The sequence below is a fragment of the Pteronotus mesoamericanus genome, unplaced genomic scaffold, assembly GCF_021234165.1.
Source record: "Pteronotus mesoamericanus isolate MK-2021 breed Mesoamerican mustached bat unplaced genomic scaffold, CSHL_Meso_final scaffold_54, whole genome shotgun sequence".
Classification (NCBI taxonomy): Eukaryota; Metazoa; Chordata; class Mammalia; order Chiroptera; family Mormoopidae; genus Pteronotus; species Pteronotus mesoamericanus.
Genome location: NW_026555321.1, coordinates 38,004,785 through 38,027,496, shown reverse-complemented (window position 1 = coordinate 38,027,496; position 22,712 = coordinate 38,004,785). Strand labels below are relative to the sequence as shown.

The window sequence follows — 22,712 nt, the reverse complement described above, 5'->3', positions numbered from 1 at the left end:
AGACTCTGCTGGGAAGGGGAGGCTGCAGCAATTTGACTAAGACGAATCACCTTTACTACCTAAGAAAGCCTTTGTAGCTATACATTATTCTCAAGATTTAGAAGGGGGAGAAGGAAGCGGTACCTAAAAGCTGACAACGGTCTTTAACTCCTGAACCCCAATAGACAGCATACTCAGATTAGCCAGGTGCCCACTTGTAGCCTCGGCTCAAGTGTACAGAACAAATTTACTAGCAATTTTATTTCCTCCATACGTGGAGCATTTAGACTAGCCACGTGGCTGATGACAGACTTGTACTGGTATGTGTTTCATAAATAAACTTCCTACCTCATTGTCACTAAACATGTTTGTGTCTCGTTTGAATCCATGTCTTCCCAGAGAGACGAACCCAGGAGCCAGCTGGGAGGAAGGGGCGCTGACTCGGGCCTCCCCCGTAATCCTAGGCAGTTACTTTAGGTCTGGTCTGTAAGGTCCCTCACGCAGGCTTCCCCAGAGCTTGTCAGATTAGTATGCGGCCCCTTTTTCACCTACAAATGGAATCAATACACCTAGTGGGTACCTCTTTGCTACTCCCAAAAGCTTAGCAAAGCTCCTTATAGCCTGAGCACCACCACGTCCTCAAATAGCACCGCTTCTGGAAAATTTTAAGCAACTTCCTTATGCCAACGGTTCTCCAAGCCACTGCGCTGGAAGACTTGCCTCCCCTAACCCTGGGTCAGACACTTTGAAAGCTGCTTCTCTTCTTGAGGGCGAAACATGGACGCCCCGCGAACTGAAATCCAAAAGGAGACTGAATACCCCGTGCCTGCAGGAGAGCAACCAAACACCACATCCGGTCCACCTACCCGTCAGCCTCCCTTTACCGGTATTCGCCGGCGTGACGAAGCAAAAACGCCAGTCGGGGGCGTGCCTTCCCTCAGCCAATGGGCTCTGTCCACTTCCCTCTTCCGTCACCGTGTCGTCTTTGACGTTAAGGGGTGGGGCGTGCAGGTAGATACGGAAGTCGGAAGGGGTCGGGCCGCTCAGTCTCTCCGGAGGCGGGGAACGAGGAGCAAGATGGTTTACATCTCGAATGGTGAGTTGGGAGAAGGCCTATGGGGGAACCGCTGGCCTGGGAGGCCGTATGTCGTGTTTCTTCCGTCTTCGCCCGCCCACAGGACCTGGCGCTTGTCAAGGCTTTTCTAGACTTTGTGCCGCGTAGCCGGGCGAAGCGGGCCTGCGGCGCGTCAGCGGAACGTCCATAAGCGAGTGGGCAAGGTCCGAGGTCTTCATGGTCCTCTGTGTTGGTGCCTGGCTTCCCTGTCTGATTGCGGGTCTCTCGGGCATCTGTGTCCTTAACTAGTGATAATATTAACAGCGTCTGCATAGCGCTTATGCCTCGCTCACTGTTTTAGCGTTATTCGCTTATCAACTTATCCAGTCTTTATGTAACAGCCCTATTAAGATATTTTATTTTCCCTATTTTATGGATGGAGACTGAGGCGCAGATTAAATACATTGCCCTGGATGACAACGGTAGTTAATGGCTTAGTCCGGATTCGCATTGAGGTTGGCTGACGTCAAGCGTTCTGGCTGTCATTGCTGTTACCAAAATGTATTTTGCTTTTCTACAACTTTGATCTAAGAGAGTTAGTTACGCAGGAGAGAGTAGCTGGTCATACGTGGAGTTTTTTGCCTTGATTTCAAGGGGCACAGGAAGAAGCACCAGTCCCTCTAGAGCACGTTAATTTTTCCTGGAATAGAGAATCTGAGAAAATCTTAATTCAGTGACTCCACAAAGAAAATGAGTGGAAGGAAAAGACAACATGACTGGGTCAGAACAATGACAGCACTGCCTGGCCACCTGTTTGATTCAGATGAAATAAATGTCCTGGTGCGAGCTTAACAAGTAGTTCACCGATGACTGGAACTAGGTGCTGGTTCTGTTTGAATAATCTGTTTTATCTTTAGAGATAATTAAGATTGTCAATGGGAAGTCTTTTGGCAGAGTGCACTTTGCATTTCTTTGCTCTCCAAAATATCACTCTCCTGTCACCCACTTAAAAACTCTTTGAAACAGGGAGGTTGATGGACACACACACACAAATCAAAGTTTTATCTTCGTTTTGGCACTTGCAAACTTTGTATTTTTCCTTTGTAGTTAAGGCTGGCAGCTTCTATTTATGCATTAGTGAATGTTTCTTTGTATTTGTAGTATCTTATTGTGCATGAATAATCATGTTTGATCCACATAAATAACACAAAGGCCTTTAATTTCACTTTTATAGTTGAGAAATGCCAGTTGCATCCAAGCAACTTATTTCCCTCTAAAGGTGTTGGGAGGGGAGGATTCTGCCTTCAGAAACTAGGAGGGAAAGTACAAAAAGCAAATCAGAATGATGCAAGTGCATGCAATAGTTTCTTTTGAATTAAAGGAAGAATTGATGGGTTCCCGTTAGATCTATTTTCTTAGCAGGACTATATTTATCAGCATTTCATAGTTGACAAAACACTTCTCTTAACTGTCAAATGACTTTTTCCCAAAGAATTTTATATGATTAGAGAAGGAAAATGTCCTATCAGCCAACGAAGCAGAGCTAGTAAGAAGCAGAGCCTATCACCCATGCTCCGTCTTTTAGTGTAGCCTTTTTTAGTCAGTAGCTCTGTGTGTCAGATATATCTGCAAGTGAACTGGTCAAGGAAAGAGGAAAAGAAAAAAAGCACAGAGAAATCCTTGGGAAATTGGAGAGGTTGTTGACAGACAGCTCTTCCAAAATATTCTGACTTCTTGATTTGCAAGGCTGAAACCATAGAGTACTAACTTTTTAGGTTGTAGCTTTTATTATTTAAAGTAATTTGAAAAATAGGTTTTTTTGTTTTTTGTTTTTTGTGGGTTTTTTTGCTTAAGATAAAGTTGATATCTATTGTTAGAATGAACAGCTTTTTACACAAAAATAGTGGTAATTTTAATGAAAGAGCCAAATTCTCTTCAGTACTTAGAGCACACAATTCTTTGACTTAAAAAAATTTTATCATAATAACTGATTCTAAAGACCTGTAAGAGTATGTATAAACAGTCTTTTTGTATAAACAAGAGGCTTTTTAAGTGGAAAGAAATACTTTGGGCACATTTAGGAAAATGGAAGTGATATGAGCATTCTTTTCTATTCATCCATTTGTTTCCTCAGAATACTTGAATAAACTGATATTTGTACACCTATGTTAATAGCAGCATTTTCATAGTAGGAACCCAAGTGTCCACCAACAGATGAATGTATCAATAAAATTCAGTATATATACACACAAGGGAATATTAATCAGCTTTGAAAAAACCAGGAACTTTTCATGCATGCTACAACATGTGTGAACCTTAAAGACATTATCTAAGTTAAATAGCTGCTCATCAAAGTACAAATATTGTATGTCCTCATATGAGGGTCCTAGAGCAGTCAAATTCATAGAGACAGAAAAGTAGAATGGTGGTTCACAGGGGACTCGGGGAAAGGGGAGAATGGGAAGTTAGTGTTAGTGGGTACAGAGTTTCAGTTGGGAACGATGAAAAAGTTCTGGAGATGAATGGTGGTATGGTTGGACGACAGTGTGAATATACTTAATGTCATAGATCTATACACTTCAAAGTGATCAAAATGGTAGGTTTTTTGTATATATTTTACTACAGTAAAGAAAAGAGAGAGAGAATTCTTGAATGAAGTATCACCCACCAAAATTATAAACTTTAGGAAAGCATTTGGTGTATTAAAGGAATGACCCCTAGATCACAGAGCTTTACTTAAATAACACTCCCTTAGAATGTGCACATAACAGATCTATCCTTTTTGTTGACTATTTGGAACAATGAGCAAGTTGAAAACTGAATCTGGGATTGTTACCTGATTAAAGATAATGCATCTTGTGTCAGGGATTTGCGGTACTAAATAAGTTTTTCTTTTTTCTTGTCTATAGGACAAGTGTTGGACAGCCGGAGTCAGTCCCCATGGAGATTATCTTTGATAACAGATTTCTTCTGGGGAATAGCTGAATTTGTGGTTTTGTTGTAAGTATAGTAGTGCTCTTAATAGCCCTGATACTTAAGGTGACAGAAGTACATTAGGTGCATTATTTTGCCTATCTTAAACAAGCTCAGCTTTCCTGAGCAGTTTTTAATTTTAATTTTTTTAAATTAACAGCTTTACTAAGGGAAATGAAGACTTACGTAGTGATAAAGCTGTCACCGGACATCTTATGATTACAAATATGATAGTTAGGTTGGTAAGCTTGACCATACCTTAGTCTTGGTGGTAATCATACCAGCCTGCAGCTGTGGATCCATGCCTGCCCATTCTAATGCCAAATGACAGTGCCTCGCTTTCTATTATTCCCACCTTTAGTGTATATGTGCGCATTTTACTGAGTATTATACAGCAAGTAAACAAGGGGAATTAGATCTTGATTTAAAAAAGTGTTGGTGTTTTTTGTTTTTGTTTTTTTTTAATGAAGGGCTAGAATCAATACAGAGGAGACAAAAATTCAAACTTCACCACAATTTTAAGCAGTTCTTAGTTAAATGCATTTTTTTGGTCTTTTACCTGCTATTTGTTTCATGAAAATTGTTCATCAATTACTAATAAGTCTTATCCTAAGTTTGAATAAATATTTGTGTGTCCATAGGTAGAGAACTACTGTAGGGATGCAGAGATGTAGGAGATAGTCCTCTTACTGACTTTACTGTCAGTAAATATCTTTATACTATAAGGGGCAATGGGTGGGCATGATTGTGGGAGGTGGACATCAGAGGAAGTTATTCCAGGTGGAAGAAACACAGGAAAGGTAGTTGAGACGTTTGAATATCAGTCTGTGATCTTTATACTTAATTTGATTATTGCTGTGGTTTAAAAGATTAATCTGATGGCTGCATGTGACATAAATTAGAAAAGGTAAAATGAGACAGACAGCTCCAAAGAAAAATACAACAGGCGACAAGATAGGCTTGAAGTTAAGTTATCCAGTGCAGAACTCCTTTACAGTTTTACAAATTTTACCTATTCCATATTGTTCATTAAAATACTGTTTTAACTTAGTTAAATTCTTCCTCCTTCACAAATAAAATTTCACTAAAATGGATTCCCAGAAGGCCTGTTCCTCTGTTACACCACCTTCAGCCCCTCCCTCTCCAAGGTGATGTTAGTGAGGTAGGCTGTTGGGGCCTGACAGCTGACGTAGAGGAGGAAAGCTGGGATGACTGTCTAGGAGAGTTGTCAGCAAATAAGAAAGATAAGGAAGGGCAGCTCTGCCACAGAACATAGCACACTCTGTTTAGACATGTGCTTGCTTTTGCTGTTGTCCAGATGGTTGCGAGAAATGTGGGTCTGGAGCTAAATCAGCTCAGCTGTTCTCTCACCAGATATGATAGTTGAAACCATGAAATGCATTTTAAAATGTTGAAAGTGGTTCTTCTGTTGTTTTCTGCCCCTTGTTTCAGTTTCAAAACTCTGCTTCAGCAAGATGTGAAAAAGAAAAGAGGCTACGGAAACTCATCTGATTCCAGATATGATGATGGAAGAGGGTATAGCTTTTTAAGTTGATGATTTTACCCCTCTGTAGATTTTAATTAAATTAGATAGATAAGCAGAAAGGCTCATGGAAATTAAAGGTTTAAATTCTATTTCACAAAATTAATACATTACTATAAATTAAGTTGCCTCTGATTTGATAACTACTGTCAACCTGGCAAAGCTAAAAATGTACATCATATATCCTATGGGAAATATCTAAATTAGAGGATGAAAACTGAGAGCCATCGTTGAAATCTAGAGGTTTCACTTTAGACTCTAGATTTCCAACTGCTAATGAAAAACCCAAAAAAATCAAGTAGAATGAGTTATGTTTGTGTTTCCATGTGGCAAGAATCAGATAGAATAGGGTTTTAGTTGGGCATTTACAAGAGGTGGTATTCAGTTCATCACAGTCCTGCCTGACTCACTTTCCTCCATGGGCTTTATGTGTCTGGTCCCTGTAAAGGTTTGGATTTTTTACCTAAATGGTATTTTTAAATAAAGGAGAGGGTCTATTTGAGTATAAAAGGAACCAATTGAAGATGTCTACCAAACAGTAGAAATTAAGTTTTTCTTTTATTAGGCCCCCAGGAAACCCCCCCAGAAGAATGGGTCGAATTAATCATCTGCGTGGTCCCAGTCCTCCTCCAATGGCTGGTGGATGAGGAAGGTAACTTAAAATCTGAAATTATTCTGTAGGAATTTTATTTTGTAAATGCTTTCTTAGCAAGGTCTTTAGGAAAACAGAAGTTGCCTGGCATTTTGAATTACTCAGACATTACTTGGAAAAATATTTCTATCCTAATCCTTGAAAACCCCACTGGCTTTATTATCAAAATGTCTTTTGAAAAATGTTTATAACTTGTAATTTTTCAATTTTTTTTCATACAGATCTAAATAACTAGCAACTAATTATTGTAACATTTTCTTTCAGGTAAATGTCTGCTCTAAGGAGCAGACAACTGGACATACACATTCATAACAGAAGGAAACGATCGAGCAGTGGAGGGCTGACCATACTGGACAAGTAGATGAATGTGTATGTCTAAACAAGAATTACTCTGTGTCCTCACAGACGAATGAGGTCGTGTTGGGAATTCCCTTGCAAGGATCTGGCATGACTGACATGTAGTTCTATAAATGCACATGTTTGTCTCATTAACTTTTTGTATAGTTTATGAAAGTATTACTATAGATTTAATAAGTAAATATTTTTAGGTTACAAAAGTGACTTCTCATCTTTATATAATTAAAACTCTGAATTTGAAGAAAATTAAAAGGCTGTGTACTTAGTACTGTTAGTGTCACCTTTTTCAACTTCTGAAAGTGTTCATTGTTAATTTGTTCTCACTTATAAATAAATCACATATTTATTTCAGTATATGCGTATGTCTGTGTTTTTTTAATTTTTATTTTGAAACATATTTGTCCCATGATCTTTAATACAAGGTGTTTGATTTACTGCCATATATAACCACGAGGGTATTTATAAAGCCATAACCGACAAAACTGAGCTACAAAATGTAAATAGGTGGACTTAAAAGCTATCTTGACAAATATGAAATATAAATTGTTTTGTCTTTAATCCCCATCTGAATGCTGGTAACTCACATTCTTTCACCAGAATGGAAGCTCTATGAAATTAGAGATTTTGTTCTTTACACCTATACTTTAAACAGTGACAACATGTAATAGACACTGAAATATTTATTATCAGAATGAATAATACAGATAATGCTACTTCCAGTGTTTTAACAGCCTTTGAAACGAAAGTGTTGAGATAAAAGCATTTTAATATCCATTTGTAAGTATGGAGATGGTATCAACATGACATTTACTGAGATCCTACAAGTGAGGGTTCATAAAGAGTTCCGTTTTGGACACAAATTTGCAATGCCTTGTCAACATCCATGGGGAGACACCAAATATATCAATGTGGATCTCAGGGAGAGGTCCACGCGGGAAGTGTATATTTGGGAGTTATCTTCATCTTTAAAGCTATGAAACTGGGTAAAGTCATCCAAGAAGTGTGTAAAGAGGAGACCTAGCACCAGAGAACCCTAACATCAGGCTGGACTGAGCAGGACCAGTGAAAAAAGAACTAATCCATGTAAGGTGTCTGGGAATTCAGGAGAGACAGATGTGAGGACGAAAAGAGATGCTGGTTATTGGCTGGTCCATCAAAAGCACTTAAAAAGTACCTGATATTGTTGGCGTGCTATGGCCAAGACCAACCGCAGCAACATCCATTTAATCCACACGCTTCTGCATTCCCCCAAACCTGACCGCCAGCGGATAGTTCCGCCCCTCCATTTCCGGAATTCTCTGGCTCGACTCTCCGTCGGCCATCTTGACTGTGGGCAGCCAGCTGGGAAACTGCGCCTGCGCCGGGGGCTTTCTGTTCCTGAGCTTGCGGTGCGCGGAGGGTCCAGGCTCGCAGAGGTCTGCGGGCACGATGACCCAGGCGGAGAAGGGAGACGCGGAGAATGGGAAGGAGAAGGGCGGGGAGAAAGAAAAGGAGCAGCGCGGCGTGAAGCGGCCCATCGTTCCTGCGCTGGTGCCGGAGTCGCTGCAGGAGGTTAGGTGCTGGGGGGTGGAGCTTGGTGAGGGCCCTGCACCCTTGCCTTGGACCTCGGGAGTCCAGTCTGGGGAGGAAGTCTGAGGCCGACAGAAGGCTTCGGATCATGCGTGGTGTAGGGGTTGCTCGTTCCCTCCCGCGTTGTTGAGCCCTTGGTTGTCCGAGTTAGGACTACGTCCCTACAGTCCAGCCCCAACTGTGGGAGCCCCCAGCTGCCCCGGGTTTGAAACAAGGGAAGGGCTCTCACCTACCTCCCAAATATGTGAGGTTTTAGTGGTGGCACGTAGAGTTTAGCACTGGGCCTGGCTCACTGGGCGTATCTGCGGATACTTGATAAGGGAGAGAGGTTCATGCCTTTCTTTTTGTTAAGGAAATCTCAGGTAGTGGAATAAAAAGGTAGACATTTGTCTAAATAGACTTGGGTGCGTGTGTGTCAAAAACAAGATTAAGTCATACCAGAAAAATTATTTGCAATACATGGCAGGCAGAGGGCCTTTATATATAATATTACGAGTACTCAGTGAAGAAAATTCCAGCGTTCCCTTTGAAAAATGGGCAAAGGTAATGTAAAATTCACAAAAGAAATCAGGAGGTATTTAAATGCTCGGAATTTCTTGTTGGGCATCTCTGAGGTAGGTTCCTTGCTGGTAGACATGTTAAGTGTTTGCCCATCTTGCCAGGCAGCTGTAAAATACACACCACAGTGCTTGGCACATGGTAAGCCCTCCAGGTGGTTATTACTGTTGCACAGGGGTCATTTTCGCCACTTACCTAGTTGAGGGGGCAGACGGAATGTTCTGTAAGGGCTTGCTGGTTCCCACCTTCTAGGATTCTCCCACTCTGAGGGGGAGGCTGGAAGGAGTGCTGGGATGGGGCCTCTCCTATCAGAAATGGTGTGGGATCAGCTAGTGGAGAGGACCAAAAGGAAGTGTTAGGCACAGAGCAGGTACTTCCTCCAGCCCCAATGGTCTGGGATGGTTTTTTCAGAGGAGGCGACATCTGGGCTAAGATCTGAAGGATTTAAGAGTTTGCTAGGGAAAAAGCGAAATCTCAGGGAGGAAGAGCATAGTGTGGAAGAGAACTGTGCTAAGAGGATATGAAGTGTTGGAGATAAGGATGTATGGAATCGGGAGAAAAGGAAGCAACAGATAAGACTGGAGATCTTAGCAGGGGCCATATCATCAAGGTCACAAAAGCCAGAGAGTCTGGCTGGGCACTTCTGAAGGCAGTAGAGACCTTTGGTAGAGCTAGACCTCTGAGCCTGTGATTGGTTATTAACTTGTTTAATCTTCACAATTATTCTATGAGGTAGGGTCTTCATCCAGAGCAAGGAAGTGGCACAGTCTGAATTTGAAGCCAGGTGTATGAATCCAGAGCCTGGATCCTTAATCACTATAGCAACATTTCCTTAAGTTCAGTCAATTGTATTACACTCTTTGGTTTTTCCATGGCCTCTATGGCACCTGTACTGTTAACACTATCTCATCTTAAACAATGATATCCAGGAAATGGTATGTGGGATGTACTTACCAAAAAGGAAGTGGTTTTAGACTAAGGCTAGAGAAGTAGGAGTAGGCAGGACCTTGCTCTTGGAGGTCTGGACTTTATCTATTGGCAAAGTACTGAAATATTTTAAATAGAAACATGCCAAGAAGACCAACTGTAGCTTCAAGCACAGGACAGAGTAGGTGCTAGCTAAGGAGTCAGGCTGGCCTAGTGGTTCTTAACAAAGGGATCCTGTTGTCAAAGAGATTGTCAGAGTCCCTTTTTCCTTCCCCTGCTCCCACCTGAAACTGTGGATCCCTCAACAGGTTTACATGGTAAGGGTCCCCCAAGTGATTCAGATTATATTCTGCCCCCTTGATAATTTCAGATCTAAAACAGTTAACATCTCAAAGTGAAGTTTGCCATCATCCGCTGTCCTGATTTGCACGTCTTTATCAGTCCTTGTTCATCCTCTCCCAAGAATGGATTGTGAAGTGCAGCAAAGTTTTCTGATTTATGAGGAAAGAATTGTGACCTCTGGTTTTTCATCCCCAGTCTCTTGCCAGATTAGGTAAATAGCACAGAATCAACAACAGTAAAGTGTAGTGTGTTTTTAAAAAGTAACCAAAATATAGTTTGTGTACACATTTGGAAGTGGTTGGTATATAAAGCCTTACTTTCCAGTATTGCAAAGTAATAATTGTACCCTTACATTAATGTCTTCCCTTAGCTGTCCAGCCAGGGTGTTTAAAACTGAGCGGTCATGCCAGTCACCTCAGGAGCTTTAGGGAAATGCGAATTCCTAGGCTCTCTTTGGAGATTCTGAGTTACAGAATTTGAAGTGAGAACTTAGGGTCTTTTTTAACAACTATCTTTAGGTGATTGCAATTTAGGGAACTCAGCACTCCGTTACTGTGAGTTAGATCCTGCCGGGACAGAACTATAAAGTGAGTTTGTATTCAGTTGGAGAGCAGTAATTGGATGCTTCTCAAACAACTCCCTTTACTGAGTTATTTTGATACTTTTGGGTATGATGACCATTACTGGAAACTAACATTCTAGTCAATCCTGTTACCTATGTTATTTAACTTTTTACCTGCATATTACTTACTAAGGTCACACTCCTGTTTTATATTTGCAGCAAATCCAGAGCAACTTCATTGTTGTCATACATCCAGGTTCAACAACTTTAAGGATTGGTCGAGCCACAGACACACTTCCTGCCAGCATTCCTCATGTTATTGCACGAAGACACAAACAACAAGGGCAGCCCCTATACAAGGACAACTGGCTTCTAAGGGAGGGGCTAAATGTAAGTTGGAAATGAAGGATCTAGAAAGAAAGCCCAAGATTGTTTCCTTGGGAAGGTTTAGACCTGCAAGTATATGCAATCATCTTGAATAAACATCGTCATAGCTTTGTGTTTTTAAATAAAAGCATCAGCCCTGGCTGGTTGTGGCTCAATGGATTGAGTGATGGCCTGTGAACCAAAAGGTCGCCCGTTTGATTCCTGGTCAGGGCATATGCCTGGGTTGCTGTCTAGGTTCCCAGTTGGGTGTGTGCAAGAGGCAACCGATAAATGTTTCTCTCAGACATTGATGCTTCTCTCCCTCTCTATCTCCTTCCCTTCCCCTCTCTCTAAAAATAAATAAAAATAAATTATTTTTAAAAATAATAATAATAATAGCATTATTCAGGGTTAATAAATATCATTTTTCATCTGAGCTAGCAATTTTAGATTGTAAGTAAATAATTGTAATAAAAGTACATTTAATTTTTCTACCCCATCAGGATGAACTGGGTATTTATGAACATGATTTTTAATGGAAGGTGCAGAATTATCACTCACTTAAAATGATGCCTCCTGGTCGCTATTAAGTAACAGCTATATTTTCCCTTCCAGATACTTAGAGTTTAAAATGAACTTATATATTCACTTCATAAGCAAATTGAATTGCTACAATAAGCACTTATTTATAATCTTAGGTCAAATCATAATTTAAAGGCAAAAAAATGTGCTTCTTCACAGTAAACATTTACTTTATCCAGTTTTGCAAATGAAAAACTTTTTGTGATAGGTATTAAATAGGTATATTAATTTTAAATCAAGGATAGTTTTAAGGAACTTGCATTCTCTGTAATTCTGATAGTAAACCTTGGGGTTCCATTTTTTAATTCTTATAATTCTACTTTAGAGAATAAAAATTGAAAATAAGTAAAATAACATTTCTCATAAAAACTTATGGATATGTTTTTTACAGTACCAAAATAACTTGAACACTTGTTGATTAAACAAAAGAACACACGAAGGAATATAACTTTGTTATAAAATTGTAAACATGAAAATGATGTAAGTATGAGAGCATCTCTGAAATACTTTGTAAATGTAAAAGTAGCTGTGCTCTGATTAGTACTATGAAATTTCTTTATGAACCCAAGTCACTCAAAGTTACAGATTTTTTTCAAATATGTAGTTTATAGTGAGGGTTCTTTTGTGACTTTTTAAATTTATAAATCATAAAAAAAATTACTTTGGATTCTGAAGATTAATACATATGTTAGAGATTAAGGAAATACTATCTGTTGACAAGGGAACATTTCCCATTGCTGCATTAAATCAGTAGTTTGCCTGATTGCCTTCCCCTTTCACCAAGTCCTTTGTACAGCTCATCTTTAATTCTGTTTTCCTAGAAACCTGAAAGTAATGAACAAAGACAAAATGGCCTTAAAATGGTGGATCAAGCGATATGGTCTAAAAAGATGTCAAATGGTACAAGACGGATTCCTGTGTCCCCTGAACAGGTTCGGTCTCTACTCTTCAGATTTACTCTTTTAGCACAGCTATTATATCATAGTGCTGTTCATGTGCTCTACCTATTTCATTATGCAAGTGCAAGAAGAGATTTTCTTTAAAAAGGAAGGAAAACCATTCATAACTACCTATGGAATACCGGAATCAGTGTCACAAATGCTTAGGCGAGCCAAATAATTTATAATGTGTTTCTTACCACAAGTTGATAAAATTGACAGTTTACTTGAGAGTCTTAAGTGTGTAATTCCAGGACTTGGGTGGAAAGCTATATTCTTACCACATTTGTTATTTTAATGTGATAAACCAATACAGTTAGGAATAGCTGTGAGTTAATGTAAATTTATATTCAGCTTTAGGTAGAGTGCAGTATTAACTTTCAGCTGGCTGGGAATCACAGCTCTAAGTGTTAAAAATCACAGAAAAAATCAAGGTTGTGGAAAAGGGCAAGAGAATCCTTTTGTTACTAGTCAGTATTTCCCCAAATACCTTGGCTTTGTGATTAAAATTTGCCACTGTATCTGATCTCTGGGAGAGGAGAAAAGAGGTCTCCTGCTGGACTCACCCCTTTTTATTCCTTGCATAAATTCAGAGAATTTGTGATGTGCTTTTGTTTCAGGCACGCTCCTACAACAAGCAGATACGACCTGCAATTTTAGATCACTGTTCTGGAAATAAATGGACAAACACATCTCATCACCCTGAGTTTTTGGTAGGAGAAGAGGTAGGAAACTTCTTTACAATGAAATGCAAGAAGAAAACCTGATCATAATGCCAAAATTCATTTACTTTGCCATCCAGTTATAGTTTCCAAGCATTCTGTAATACTACTTTGAGAACCAGATAGTCAGACTGGCTACTGAAGTATTATACATTCCACCCTTAACATTGAGAACATTCAGCTAGAGTTAATGATAATTTCTAGCTTTAGAGTTTTGAGCTTAAATCCAGAAAACCCTGAGAGAAGAGTTTTAACAACATTCATCTCCCCGTCTTTTCTAGGCCTTGTATGTTAATCCTTTGGACTGTTACAATATTCACTGGCCTATTAGAAGAGGTCAGTTAAACATTCACCCAGGACCTGGGGGCTCCCTCACAGCTGTTCTGGCAGATATTGAAGTAATATGGTCTCATGCAATACAAAAGTACTTGGAAATTCCATTGAAAGACTTAAAGGTGAGCTCAAATTCCCAAGTAATTCCCAATTACTTGGGAATTTAGTCTTTAAATCGTTAGTCTTCTAGTCTTTAAGAATCTTGGTCAATAAAAGTACACATGACTGAGTTGTTTATAATACAGAGTCTTTGAAGCATTCTCGGCCTTAGGTGTTGAGGATATCTTTTCTTCACTGAATTCTCCTTTAATGCTTTCTCTTTTTCCTATCCTGTTTGTTTCTTTGCTGTCTCTCTCTCCCGCTCTGCAGGCAGCAAGTGCTCATGTTTATGCCTTCTCTCTGGACCTTTTTCAGACACATCAGTTGTTTTATTTTTTATTTCACAAGTGGGAAGTAATTCAAAGAAAAAGAAAAAATGTCAACATTTTCTATTTTTTCATAAAACCCAAAAGATAGCCGAGAAATTTGAGCTTTTATTCTGGGCCTCTCACTATTGCTGCTACAGCTTTAGAGAGTATGAAATTTATTTTGGCCTGACTTTAGTGTTAACCATTTAATCATTTTTTCTTTGTTCTTCTCCATAGTATTACAGATGTATCTTGTTAATCCCTGATATCTATAATAAACAGCATGTGAAAGAATTAGTGAATATGATCCTAATGAAGATGGGGTTTTCAGGTATGTCTGATATTCCAATGAAACCTACTTGAAATGAGAATCTTGTTCTTTTTTACTGACAAAGTTAATCTAATTCACTCCTTTATTAAAATGCTTATTTAAGAGGGTTAGCAGTGCATGAATATTTCTCCAGAGGTTCCTAGACTTTAGTTGATTATTTGTCTTAGGAGAGCCCTTTCTCCTCTTCTGATTGCTCTCCTACCTCTCGTGTTTTAGGAATTGTGGTCCATCAGGAGTCTGTGTGTGCCACTTTTGGAAGTGGTTTAAGCAGCACATGTATTGTAGATGTTGGGGACCAGAAGACAAGTGTATGCTGTGTGGAGGATGGAGTCTCGCATCGGAATACTCGGTAAGAGATTTGGGAGTTGTCATTCCCCCTCCTTCTGCCCTCATGGTCCACCCAACTATAAAGCATCACAAGTTAGAAAGAAATTACTTACAAGGAATTATGTATTCAAATTTTGCATAAGACACCAGCAAGATTGTGGAAGTATAAATTCTGGCAAGGCTATAAACAACTGATTTTACCCTTTCCTTTGGAACTTTCTAATGTAAATTCTCATCAGCAGCTCCTGAAAGTCCGGGAGTGCACTGTGTTGTCCCACAGAGGAAGCGTATAGGTTAGCTCTGTGTCTTTTGCTGTAGGGGCTGGCCTAGAGATACCGATCACTCACAACAAAGCTGAATTTTGGCAAGTCGTGTAGAAGAAAATAGGTTTTCAGATTTGAGTTCTCTAGCTAGCTAGCATTTCAAGTATTTGCCTTTCTTGTTATAAATGATGTTCAGTGAGTAACTTGATGGTGGTCAAGTGTCTGTTACCACTGATAGATGAGTTAATAAAGTAACTATCAGGAGCAGATTTGCTGTTTGTCCTACCTGAGACAAGCCCTAGGTAAGCACACTCAGGTAGAGTACATGTGGCCCCTCGGCAGCATTTTGCTCTCCCAGGATGACTTCTTCTGGATGCTTTAATTCTTCGTGTCCCTTACATTAGGTAGTTTGAATCTTAGAGTATAGAAACAAATTTAAAAGAGGTCCCAAGAAGTCCATGAGAAAGATTAATTCCAAGTTACAACACATTCTACAACCCAGAATGAGTTATTTTGGCTCACCCATTGTTTATATTGTCTAATGCCAGTGGTTTTCAAGGTAGGGAGAAAACACTGGATTCGGGTCTCCAACCACTAAAATAATATAGCAGTGGTCTTTCCAAATTGCAGACATGTTCAATTAGTGGATAGTATCCTCTCAGATTTTTCCCATAAGTTTGTCTTATGGTGTCACCTTCATATGCTAGAGGATATACATAGACAAACAACTGCCAAATGGTAAACATGTTGACTTGGAAATGAGCTGGATTTAATAGTGTGTTTTCTGTTTCTTGGATATTTTTTTCTGTTTCTTGGATTTGTTTTTCAGACAGCATGACTGCTTCTCAGTGCCTTACCACTGGTTTATTCTAGAGTTCCCTTTCTTCCTCCCATCCCTCCATCTGTTCTTTCTTTAATTTATTCCTACAACAAACATGTCTTGAAACTTGCTGTTTCACTGTGCCTGAGTTTTTGAATCACTTTTTGCACTTTCTTAACCAATGTATTACCCATCTGTTCTTTGTCTTAACTCTAGACTCTGTCTGGCATATGGAGGATCTGATGTATCAAGATGTTTTTACTGGCTGATGCAGCGAGCTGGATTCCCTTACAGAGAATGCCAGTTAACAAATAAAATGGATTGCCTTCTTCTGCAGCACCTAAAAGAAACTTTTTGCCATTTAGATCAGGTGGGAGCAAAATCAAAATTGACTGTTTTCAGGAAAAATTTAACAATATCATGATACCCTTTCAACATAAGCTGATAAAGCCTTGAAGCTGAAACCCTTAAGGAATGTGGGTTTTTAGGTAAGGTCAGAGCTGTGTAGATGTGTCTCTGGCTCTGGAAAAAAACCTTTTTTTTTTTTTTTTTTTTTTTTTTTTTTTAAAGAGTGTTTAGCAAATATCTCTCTGTAGGCTCTGATCATTCCAATAAAGATTGAAGATAAACCTTTAGGTGTGATGAATAGTAGCACGTAATATATATGCATAGACATTTAATAAAATGGCATCGTTTGAAGTGCTTTCTTAGTATTATGAACAGTCAGCATTTAACCATTGCTGTGTCTGAATTGCTACCTTTCTATACTCTGTTTTAGATCTTTTTTTTTTTTTACCTTTTCAAATAGTATAGTTCTGAATAAAAAAATTCAAGAAATACAAGACTAAGTAACATTCCTCAGTTATTGAGAGCATTTGCATATTGATATCAGTCATTGTATTAATATTTATTGATAATGAAGCAAACAAAAAATGCGGATTGTGGAAATTTAACGAATGTTAAAAAGAAAGCAAGTTAACATTGAACTCTTACTAAGTTTTAGTGGGTGTGATAGAAAGTTGTAGGGCAGACTTTTTATGGGTGAGGTTTAGCTGGCCGGGAGGCTTACTTGTGATTTGAAGAGTTTACATGCACTTTTACTGATTCACTGACAGCATCTTTTCCTGGAATCAGGACATCTCTGGGCTTCAGGACCATGAGTTTCAGATTCGACATCCAGATTCCCCTGCCCTGCTTTACCAGTTTCGATTAGGAGATGAAAAACTCCAGGTAACATATGGGTGTATATTTTCATGAGAAGAAAGAAAGCCAGCCAGGCTCAGACGGAGAGACTGTTTACTTGCTGGAAACTTCATGAGGTCAGAATGTGAACTGGTTGTAGATTATTCACTAAGCCAGATTAGAACAGATCTGAGGACCATCTTTGTAATTAGTCATTATGTAATTACATAATTTAATTTTGTAATAGCCACTTTGTAATTAGTCATTTAAAGAGAGAGGCTCCATTATTATTGGGTAATTATTAAAGTAAATTACTACGTACTCTACACTTACTTTGAGAATCTATGGTGTCCTCTCACACTTCAGTTGGATGATAAGTGAGTTTTCTGGCTTATCTGCACTGAAAAAACAATGCTATTCCCTCTGAAAAGAACACTACACAGTCTGACTTTTAGGATCTAATCTGCCAGTTTTGTTTTTTGGAAGAAATTTAACGGGTCAATTTTTTTAAGAGGCTGTATCCCAGGTTGATGATTCTTCTCCCTTCATGCACAGGCTCCAATGGCTTTGTTTTATCCAGCAACCTTTGGAATCGTTGGACAAAAAATGACGACTCTGCAGCACAGATCCCAGGGTGACCCTGAGGATCCTCATGACGAACATTACCTGCTGGCCACACAGAGCAAGCAGGAACAGGTCTGCAGGGATTCTGGTGTGAGGGGAAGCGTTACCCCTGCAGAAGTTGCCCATAACTATTGGATCGTTGCAGTCACTGCCATCTGACAGCATACTAAAGCTGATACTGTTTTTAGAACTGTAGATGAAACGAAGTCTAAGTTTAAAATCTGGATGACAGATTTTTTTGTTCCACAGGCATTCATCCAATTCTCAGAATACCAGTCCACACATTTAAAGGTTAAATTAATGGAGTTACTTTTGAATATTTATCCATAGTAAATATTTTCAGGAAAATCTCACCTATATTTAATTATAATGTATGAGAGGTATGTGGCATAGGCAAAGAGCTGAATTTCTTTGTCCAATGCCAGTAGGATGTCTGATGCAGGGGCAAGCTATTCTCTGCTGATGAAACAGCAGCTCATGGTGGAGGGAAGAGAGCTGTATGCCTTTTCTAGTCCTCATACCTGTCCCAAAGGTGAGCACAGAGTGGTTAGAAAAGGTCTGAAAATGAGGATTTCGTAACAGTCACGGGCCCAAGAATTCCATTAAAATGCTCCACTTAATAGGTCAGTTCAAGAGAAGAAATGCTTGTCTACACTGACATCTCAATTTAAATTCCAACCTGTAATAGTAGCATTCTGAGACCCGCCCTACCTTCCAGTGACCCCTTTGGAATTGTCATAGTGCATTCTCTCCTCCTGTCCCATCATCTCTCCCAAGTGCTTCGCTGTATATTCTGTACCTCTGCTCTGCACCACAGCAACAGGCCTTCATTTGGGGTTTTTTGCAGGGGAAGGTTATCTCCTCAGACCTTCATTTACAGTAGTGTATGAGTGGGGGACCCCAAAAACCAGGATTTATTTATAAAAAATTGTGTGTGTATTGTTTAAATGTCAGTCACCTTCAGAGTAGTCTCCATTTGATGCAATACACCTACGGAGACTTACTTCTACTGCTCAAAACAGTTTTTGAACTCATCAGTTTTGATGCCTTTTTTGTGCTGCTTGCCTTTTTGTGCTTCTGCCTTTTTTTTTTTTCCACTTTTTCCACATCCACATGGACAAAACATTTCCATTTGAGGATTTTTTCCATCAGGGAAACAAAGAAGGTCGCTCAGGGCGAGATCGGGTGAATCGTGGGGTCATGCCACTTCTTTTGTCAAAAACTGCTGAACAGTCAGCATGGTGTGAGCAGATAACTCATAAATCACCCATCACGAAATGGGCAAACGTATTGAAAGAGTCTTCAAAAAAAGTCCATTGAAGCTGAATGCAGCCTCTTAAAATAATACCAACTCTACACTGATACAGATGGGTTCCTGGAACACTCCCCTAGCAGCGGAAACCTGTACTACAAGGGGGACTCCCTAGTATAGTGGCAGGAGGTCTAGCTGGGGAACATTGACAGTGTTCTGTTATAATCATACCACCTACTTGATTGTCCTTTTCATTGATAGTCTGCAAAAGCTACTGCTGACCGAAAGTCTGCATCCAAACCCATTGGATTTGAAGGGGATCTTCGTGGGCAGTCCTCTGATCTTCCAGAAAGACTCCATTCCCAGGAGGTGGATTTGGGACCCTCCCAGGGAGACTGTCTGATGGCTGGCAATGACTCTGAGGAGGCCCTCACCGCTCTGATGTCAAGGAAGACTGCCATCTCGCTGTTCGAAGGGAAAGCCCTGGGCCTGGATAAAGCCATCCTTCATAGCATAGACTGCTGTTGTAAGCACATTGGGGAAGCTGGCAGACAGCAGTTAAATGCATTGGCTCAAGCTAGGGTATGGTTGTGCAGTGCTGCATGGCATACTCATTCAAAACCAGTCGAGCACCTACCTTGTGCCCGTATTCTTGGGTGATGGGGATTGGTTCCTGGCCTTGTGGGAGGAAACCAAAAGAAGTCACATGATCACACAAATGTGAAAGGATAACTGTGGCAGGTGCAACAAAATTGAACGAAACAATACTGATTGAGGGGTTAAATGAAGGGTTTTTACTCCATATCAGGAGTTGTGGAGGGTGAAAGAGGAGGCTTCCATGAGGCAGAGCCACTTGAGAGATCTGGGCAGTGAGTGGCAGTTAGCCAGTCACGGGTGGGTGGCATTCCAGGCTGGGGCAGAGGCTGTGTGAGGGCCAGAGTGGCTGGGGCACGGGCTTTGAGGATGAAGCTAGAGGAGTGAATACACACCCCACTGGCCTTTTCAGGCCCCCTTAGAGACTTTGGTCATGCTGAAAGTAGCAGGGTGGGGCAACAACCTGCTCACGTTTGCGTTCTGCAAGGTTCCTATGGCTGCCTTGTTGAGGGGTCGGAGAGAGGGCCTTCAGAAGGCTCTTGCCGTTACCCAAGTAAAAGATGATGGTGGCTTGGCCTAGGGTTGCGGTGCATGTGGAGAAAAAGCTTGGAAGGGCTTTCACTGTCTTTGCAGCATCTGATGATACCAAAAAGAAGATGTACAGCTCCATCCTGGTGGTGGGAGGTGGTTTGATGTTTCATAAAGCACAAGAATTTCTGCAGCACAGAATTCTCAACAAAATGCCACCTTCATTCAGGCGAATTATTGAAAATGTGGAAGTGATCACAAGGCCTAAGGTATGTTGTTCATGGTGCAAGGTGACCTCTATGCAAATGAAACCAGCATTGATTATTTCTGATTCTAATGTATGTGGACAAATGAAATCCTGGAAGTCAGGGGCTTGTGTCTGGGAGTTCTTGAGGATTTGGGGCAAGTGGAATTATTTACTTACAGCACGTCACACAGATGTGGGGAAAGGAGCTCTGGATGAGGGGACTGGGTTCCTGGGTTTTGGTCCCTGCTGTGCTCTCCAAGGCTAGCGGGACTGACTCCTTTTGTAGAAGGATGGTGGGGCAAGGAGAAGACGGACAGGGGGCACACCATCAGCCAAAACAACTGCAGGATTAGCCCTCCCATATTAAGGAGCTGCTGCTGGCCTCTGGACCAGGTGATCTTTAAGAATCTCTTAGGCCTGAGCTGTCTTGAAATACAAACCTAGGAATTTAGAAACAGATTGTGCCTATATTTCATTATATCTCATTGGCAATTCCTAGGAATGTTCTTAATTTTAGTCCTGAGGGAGAGATTGTGAGATATATTTATTCTACTCAAACTTCAGAGTAAGTTATTCCCTTACATATGTACTGCCTTCAGGGGTGACTGTGTAATACTAATGAACAGTAGCAGCTTCAGTAATAAAAACTGAGAAGTTCTCTTGTCAGTTGAAACAAAAACACCTGTAATGTAAGTTCATGAGTCTTGCATAGGTTGAAAATCTGGCTTATTCTTGACTCAGCAGGATTTTTTTCCACCCCTAAATTCAAATGAATGGTTAAGTGCATGTCTTGTCTGCTTGTGCTGACATATCGGTATTGCTGCTCTAGGACATGGACCCCCGGCTGATTGCATGGAAAGGAGGGGCAGTGCTGGCTTGTTTGGATACAACACAGGAACTGTGGATCTATCAGCGAGAATGGCAGCGCTTTGGTGTCCGCATGTTACGAGAGCGAGCTGCCTTTGTATGGTGAAATGGGCAGGAAAAAGTCACTCTTGAAGAAGACCCACAACAAGCCTCTTGATTTAAAAGACTTTACAGAATATGTATTTTTGAATTTATTGACCTGGATGCTTCAGTTTCATGGAAAATAAATGAATTCTAACTCTTATGTTGAGAACATGATGTTGGTATGAAATTACAAGTTGCCTCTGTAGTCAAGACATTTGAGAAAGAATGTGGTAAGCTTTCCTGCCCCATCTCAGGATCTTAAAAACTCCTCGGTGATGGAAGATGGTTGAGCAGTTGTCAGGTGGTGAAGCTCTTCATTTAAGCTGACTTTTGAGTGTCATGAGACAGTCTTCTGCAACCATGAGGGGGTGGGTGTGTGATTTGGGATCCTGATTTCTAAGTGCTGTATGGTCATGATATTTTCCCTTTTGTCTGGAATAGCAAGTACATAGGACGTGACTCTTGCTTTTGGACTTCCAAATAGGAAAAAGAGTTATGTCTTTTTTTTTTTAAGTATTTTCTGTTGGATTACAGAAATGATGGGGACCCATTCAAATCTAGATTTTTCAAGGCAGAGGTTTAAGACTTGGCTGACTGGCTTTCATTACCCAACATGCTTTGAGGGTAGTCTTGCAAAAAGAAAAGTCGTTACTTGACCAAAACAATAAAAGCAGAAAAGGAAAATTTGTTTCCTTCCTAAAGCCAAAAAGAAATGATTCAGTATAATTTAGAGCTGTTAGCATGTGTTGTATAGATAAGCAAAGCAATAGTTACAATTTCTGCTAACTTAATCATAAAGCCCCCAAGTTTCCCTTCACCTGAAGAACCCAGGGAAAGCATTTGGAGTTCTTTGTGTTCAGTATGATCTAATGTCCTTAATCTGTGAGCAGTCTGAAACAAAGTGTAAATAATACAGATAGCTATTACTACCAGTCATCTGTGCCTTAGTGAAGCCTTCTGAGGCCCTGGCCAGAGGAAGAGAAGGCATTGCCTAGAGACAGGAACACAACCTGGGGCTCCGAGACCTGGGAGGATCAGGAGATACCTGGTTTCTCCGCCAGTCTCTTGCCCTTGATTCCTTTATCTCTCTGTCAAGAACTAGAGGTGGGACTAGGGGAAAGACAAACGTAGGCACAGTTAAGTGTGGAGATAGGAGTGGAATATGGAATAAGAGTGGTAACAAGTCTTAGGACATGGAGCAATGCTGGTAGTGGAGCATTTTGCATTAATAGGAGTAACCTATGTATCTGCCCTGTAGGTTAGGAACAAGGGAAAATCTACCAGTATAACAAAATTTAACTTGGCTACTACTATTTGGAATGTATGTCTTCAATTTGAAAATTGTATATTCTTTAAGAAATTTTTAACAATAAATTTATACAATATTGATTTTCTTTTTATATTTCTAAGCTGTTTCAACACAATTTAGTGTTGGCTACCTAGTTCCAAAAGCATAATGTATTTCTGTTTTTAATAGTTTTTCATGTAGTAGCATATTGCTCTTTTAACTGGTAGATGTTGATTCAGAGGAAGTGGCTTCTGGTCCAAGTTTTGACATAACCCATGTCCATCTTCTGTTACCAGCACTTTAAGTACCATAAAGACTGATCTTGACAAATGTGACCTTTACCGCATTAAACATATTGCCTAATTACTAAGTATCTACTGGTGAAGCTGGACACTGAGATTTCATTCTGTGCTTATTTATTTTTGCTTTTATTTTATACTT

The 22,712-nt window shown here is 40.1% G+C and overlaps 2 protein-coding genes across 3 annotated transcripts; both read left to right on the top strand.

Annotated features, from left to right (window-relative positions):
* The first annotated feature begins 985 nt into the window (after positions 1-985).
* SELENOK (selenoprotein K) lies at positions 986-6,205 on the top strand. Its single transcript, XM_054595689.1, has 4 exons — positions 986-1,075; positions 3,943-4,033; positions 5,459-5,542; positions 6,115-6,205. Exons 1-4 carry the CDS (start codon positions 1,057-1,059, stop codon positions 6,203-6,205), a joined length of 285 nt encoding a protein of 94 aa, XP_054451664.1. The 5' UTR covers positions 986-1,056.
* A 1,692-nt stretch (positions 6,206-7,897) lies between these two features.
* ACTR8 (actin related protein 8) lies at positions 7,898-22,295 on the top strand. 2 transcript variants are annotated; one of them, XM_054594971.1, is made up of 13 exons: positions 7,939-8,109; positions 10,736-10,906; positions 12,286-12,396; positions 13,023-13,127; positions 13,406-13,579; positions 14,102-14,195; positions 14,412-14,544; positions 15,822-15,975; positions 16,740-16,835; positions 17,343-17,483; positions 18,925-19,189; positions 19,891-20,054; positions 20,862-22,295. In XM_054594971.1, exons 1-13 carry the CDS (start codon positions 7,987-7,989, stop codon positions 21,003-21,005), a joined length of 1,875 nt encoding a protein of 624 aa, XP_054450946.1. In that variant the 5' UTR covers positions 7,939-7,986; the 3' UTR covers positions 21,006-22,295. The 2 variants fall into 2 exon arrangements, with proteins under 2 accessions (XP_054450945.1, XP_054450946.1); XM_054594970.1 differs by lacking the exon at positions 17,343-17,483 and having other exon boundaries at positions 7,898-8,109; positions 20,862-22,293.
* Positions 22,296-22,712: the final 417 nt, after the last annotated feature.

Coding starts and splice junctions, on each gene's coding strand:
- ACTR8 (XM_054594971.1), top strand. CDS start 7,987: ATGACCCAGGCGGAGAAGGGAGACGCGGAGAATGGGAAGGAGAAGGGC. Junction 13,128..13,405: donor AGTTTTTGGTAGGAGAAGAG/GTAGGAAACTTC, acceptor CGTCTTTTCTAG/GCCTTGTATGTTAATCCTTT. Junction 14,196..14,411: donor AATGAAGATGGGGTTTTCAG/GTATGTCTGATA, acceptor CTCGTGTTTTAG/GAATTGTGGTCCATCAGGAG.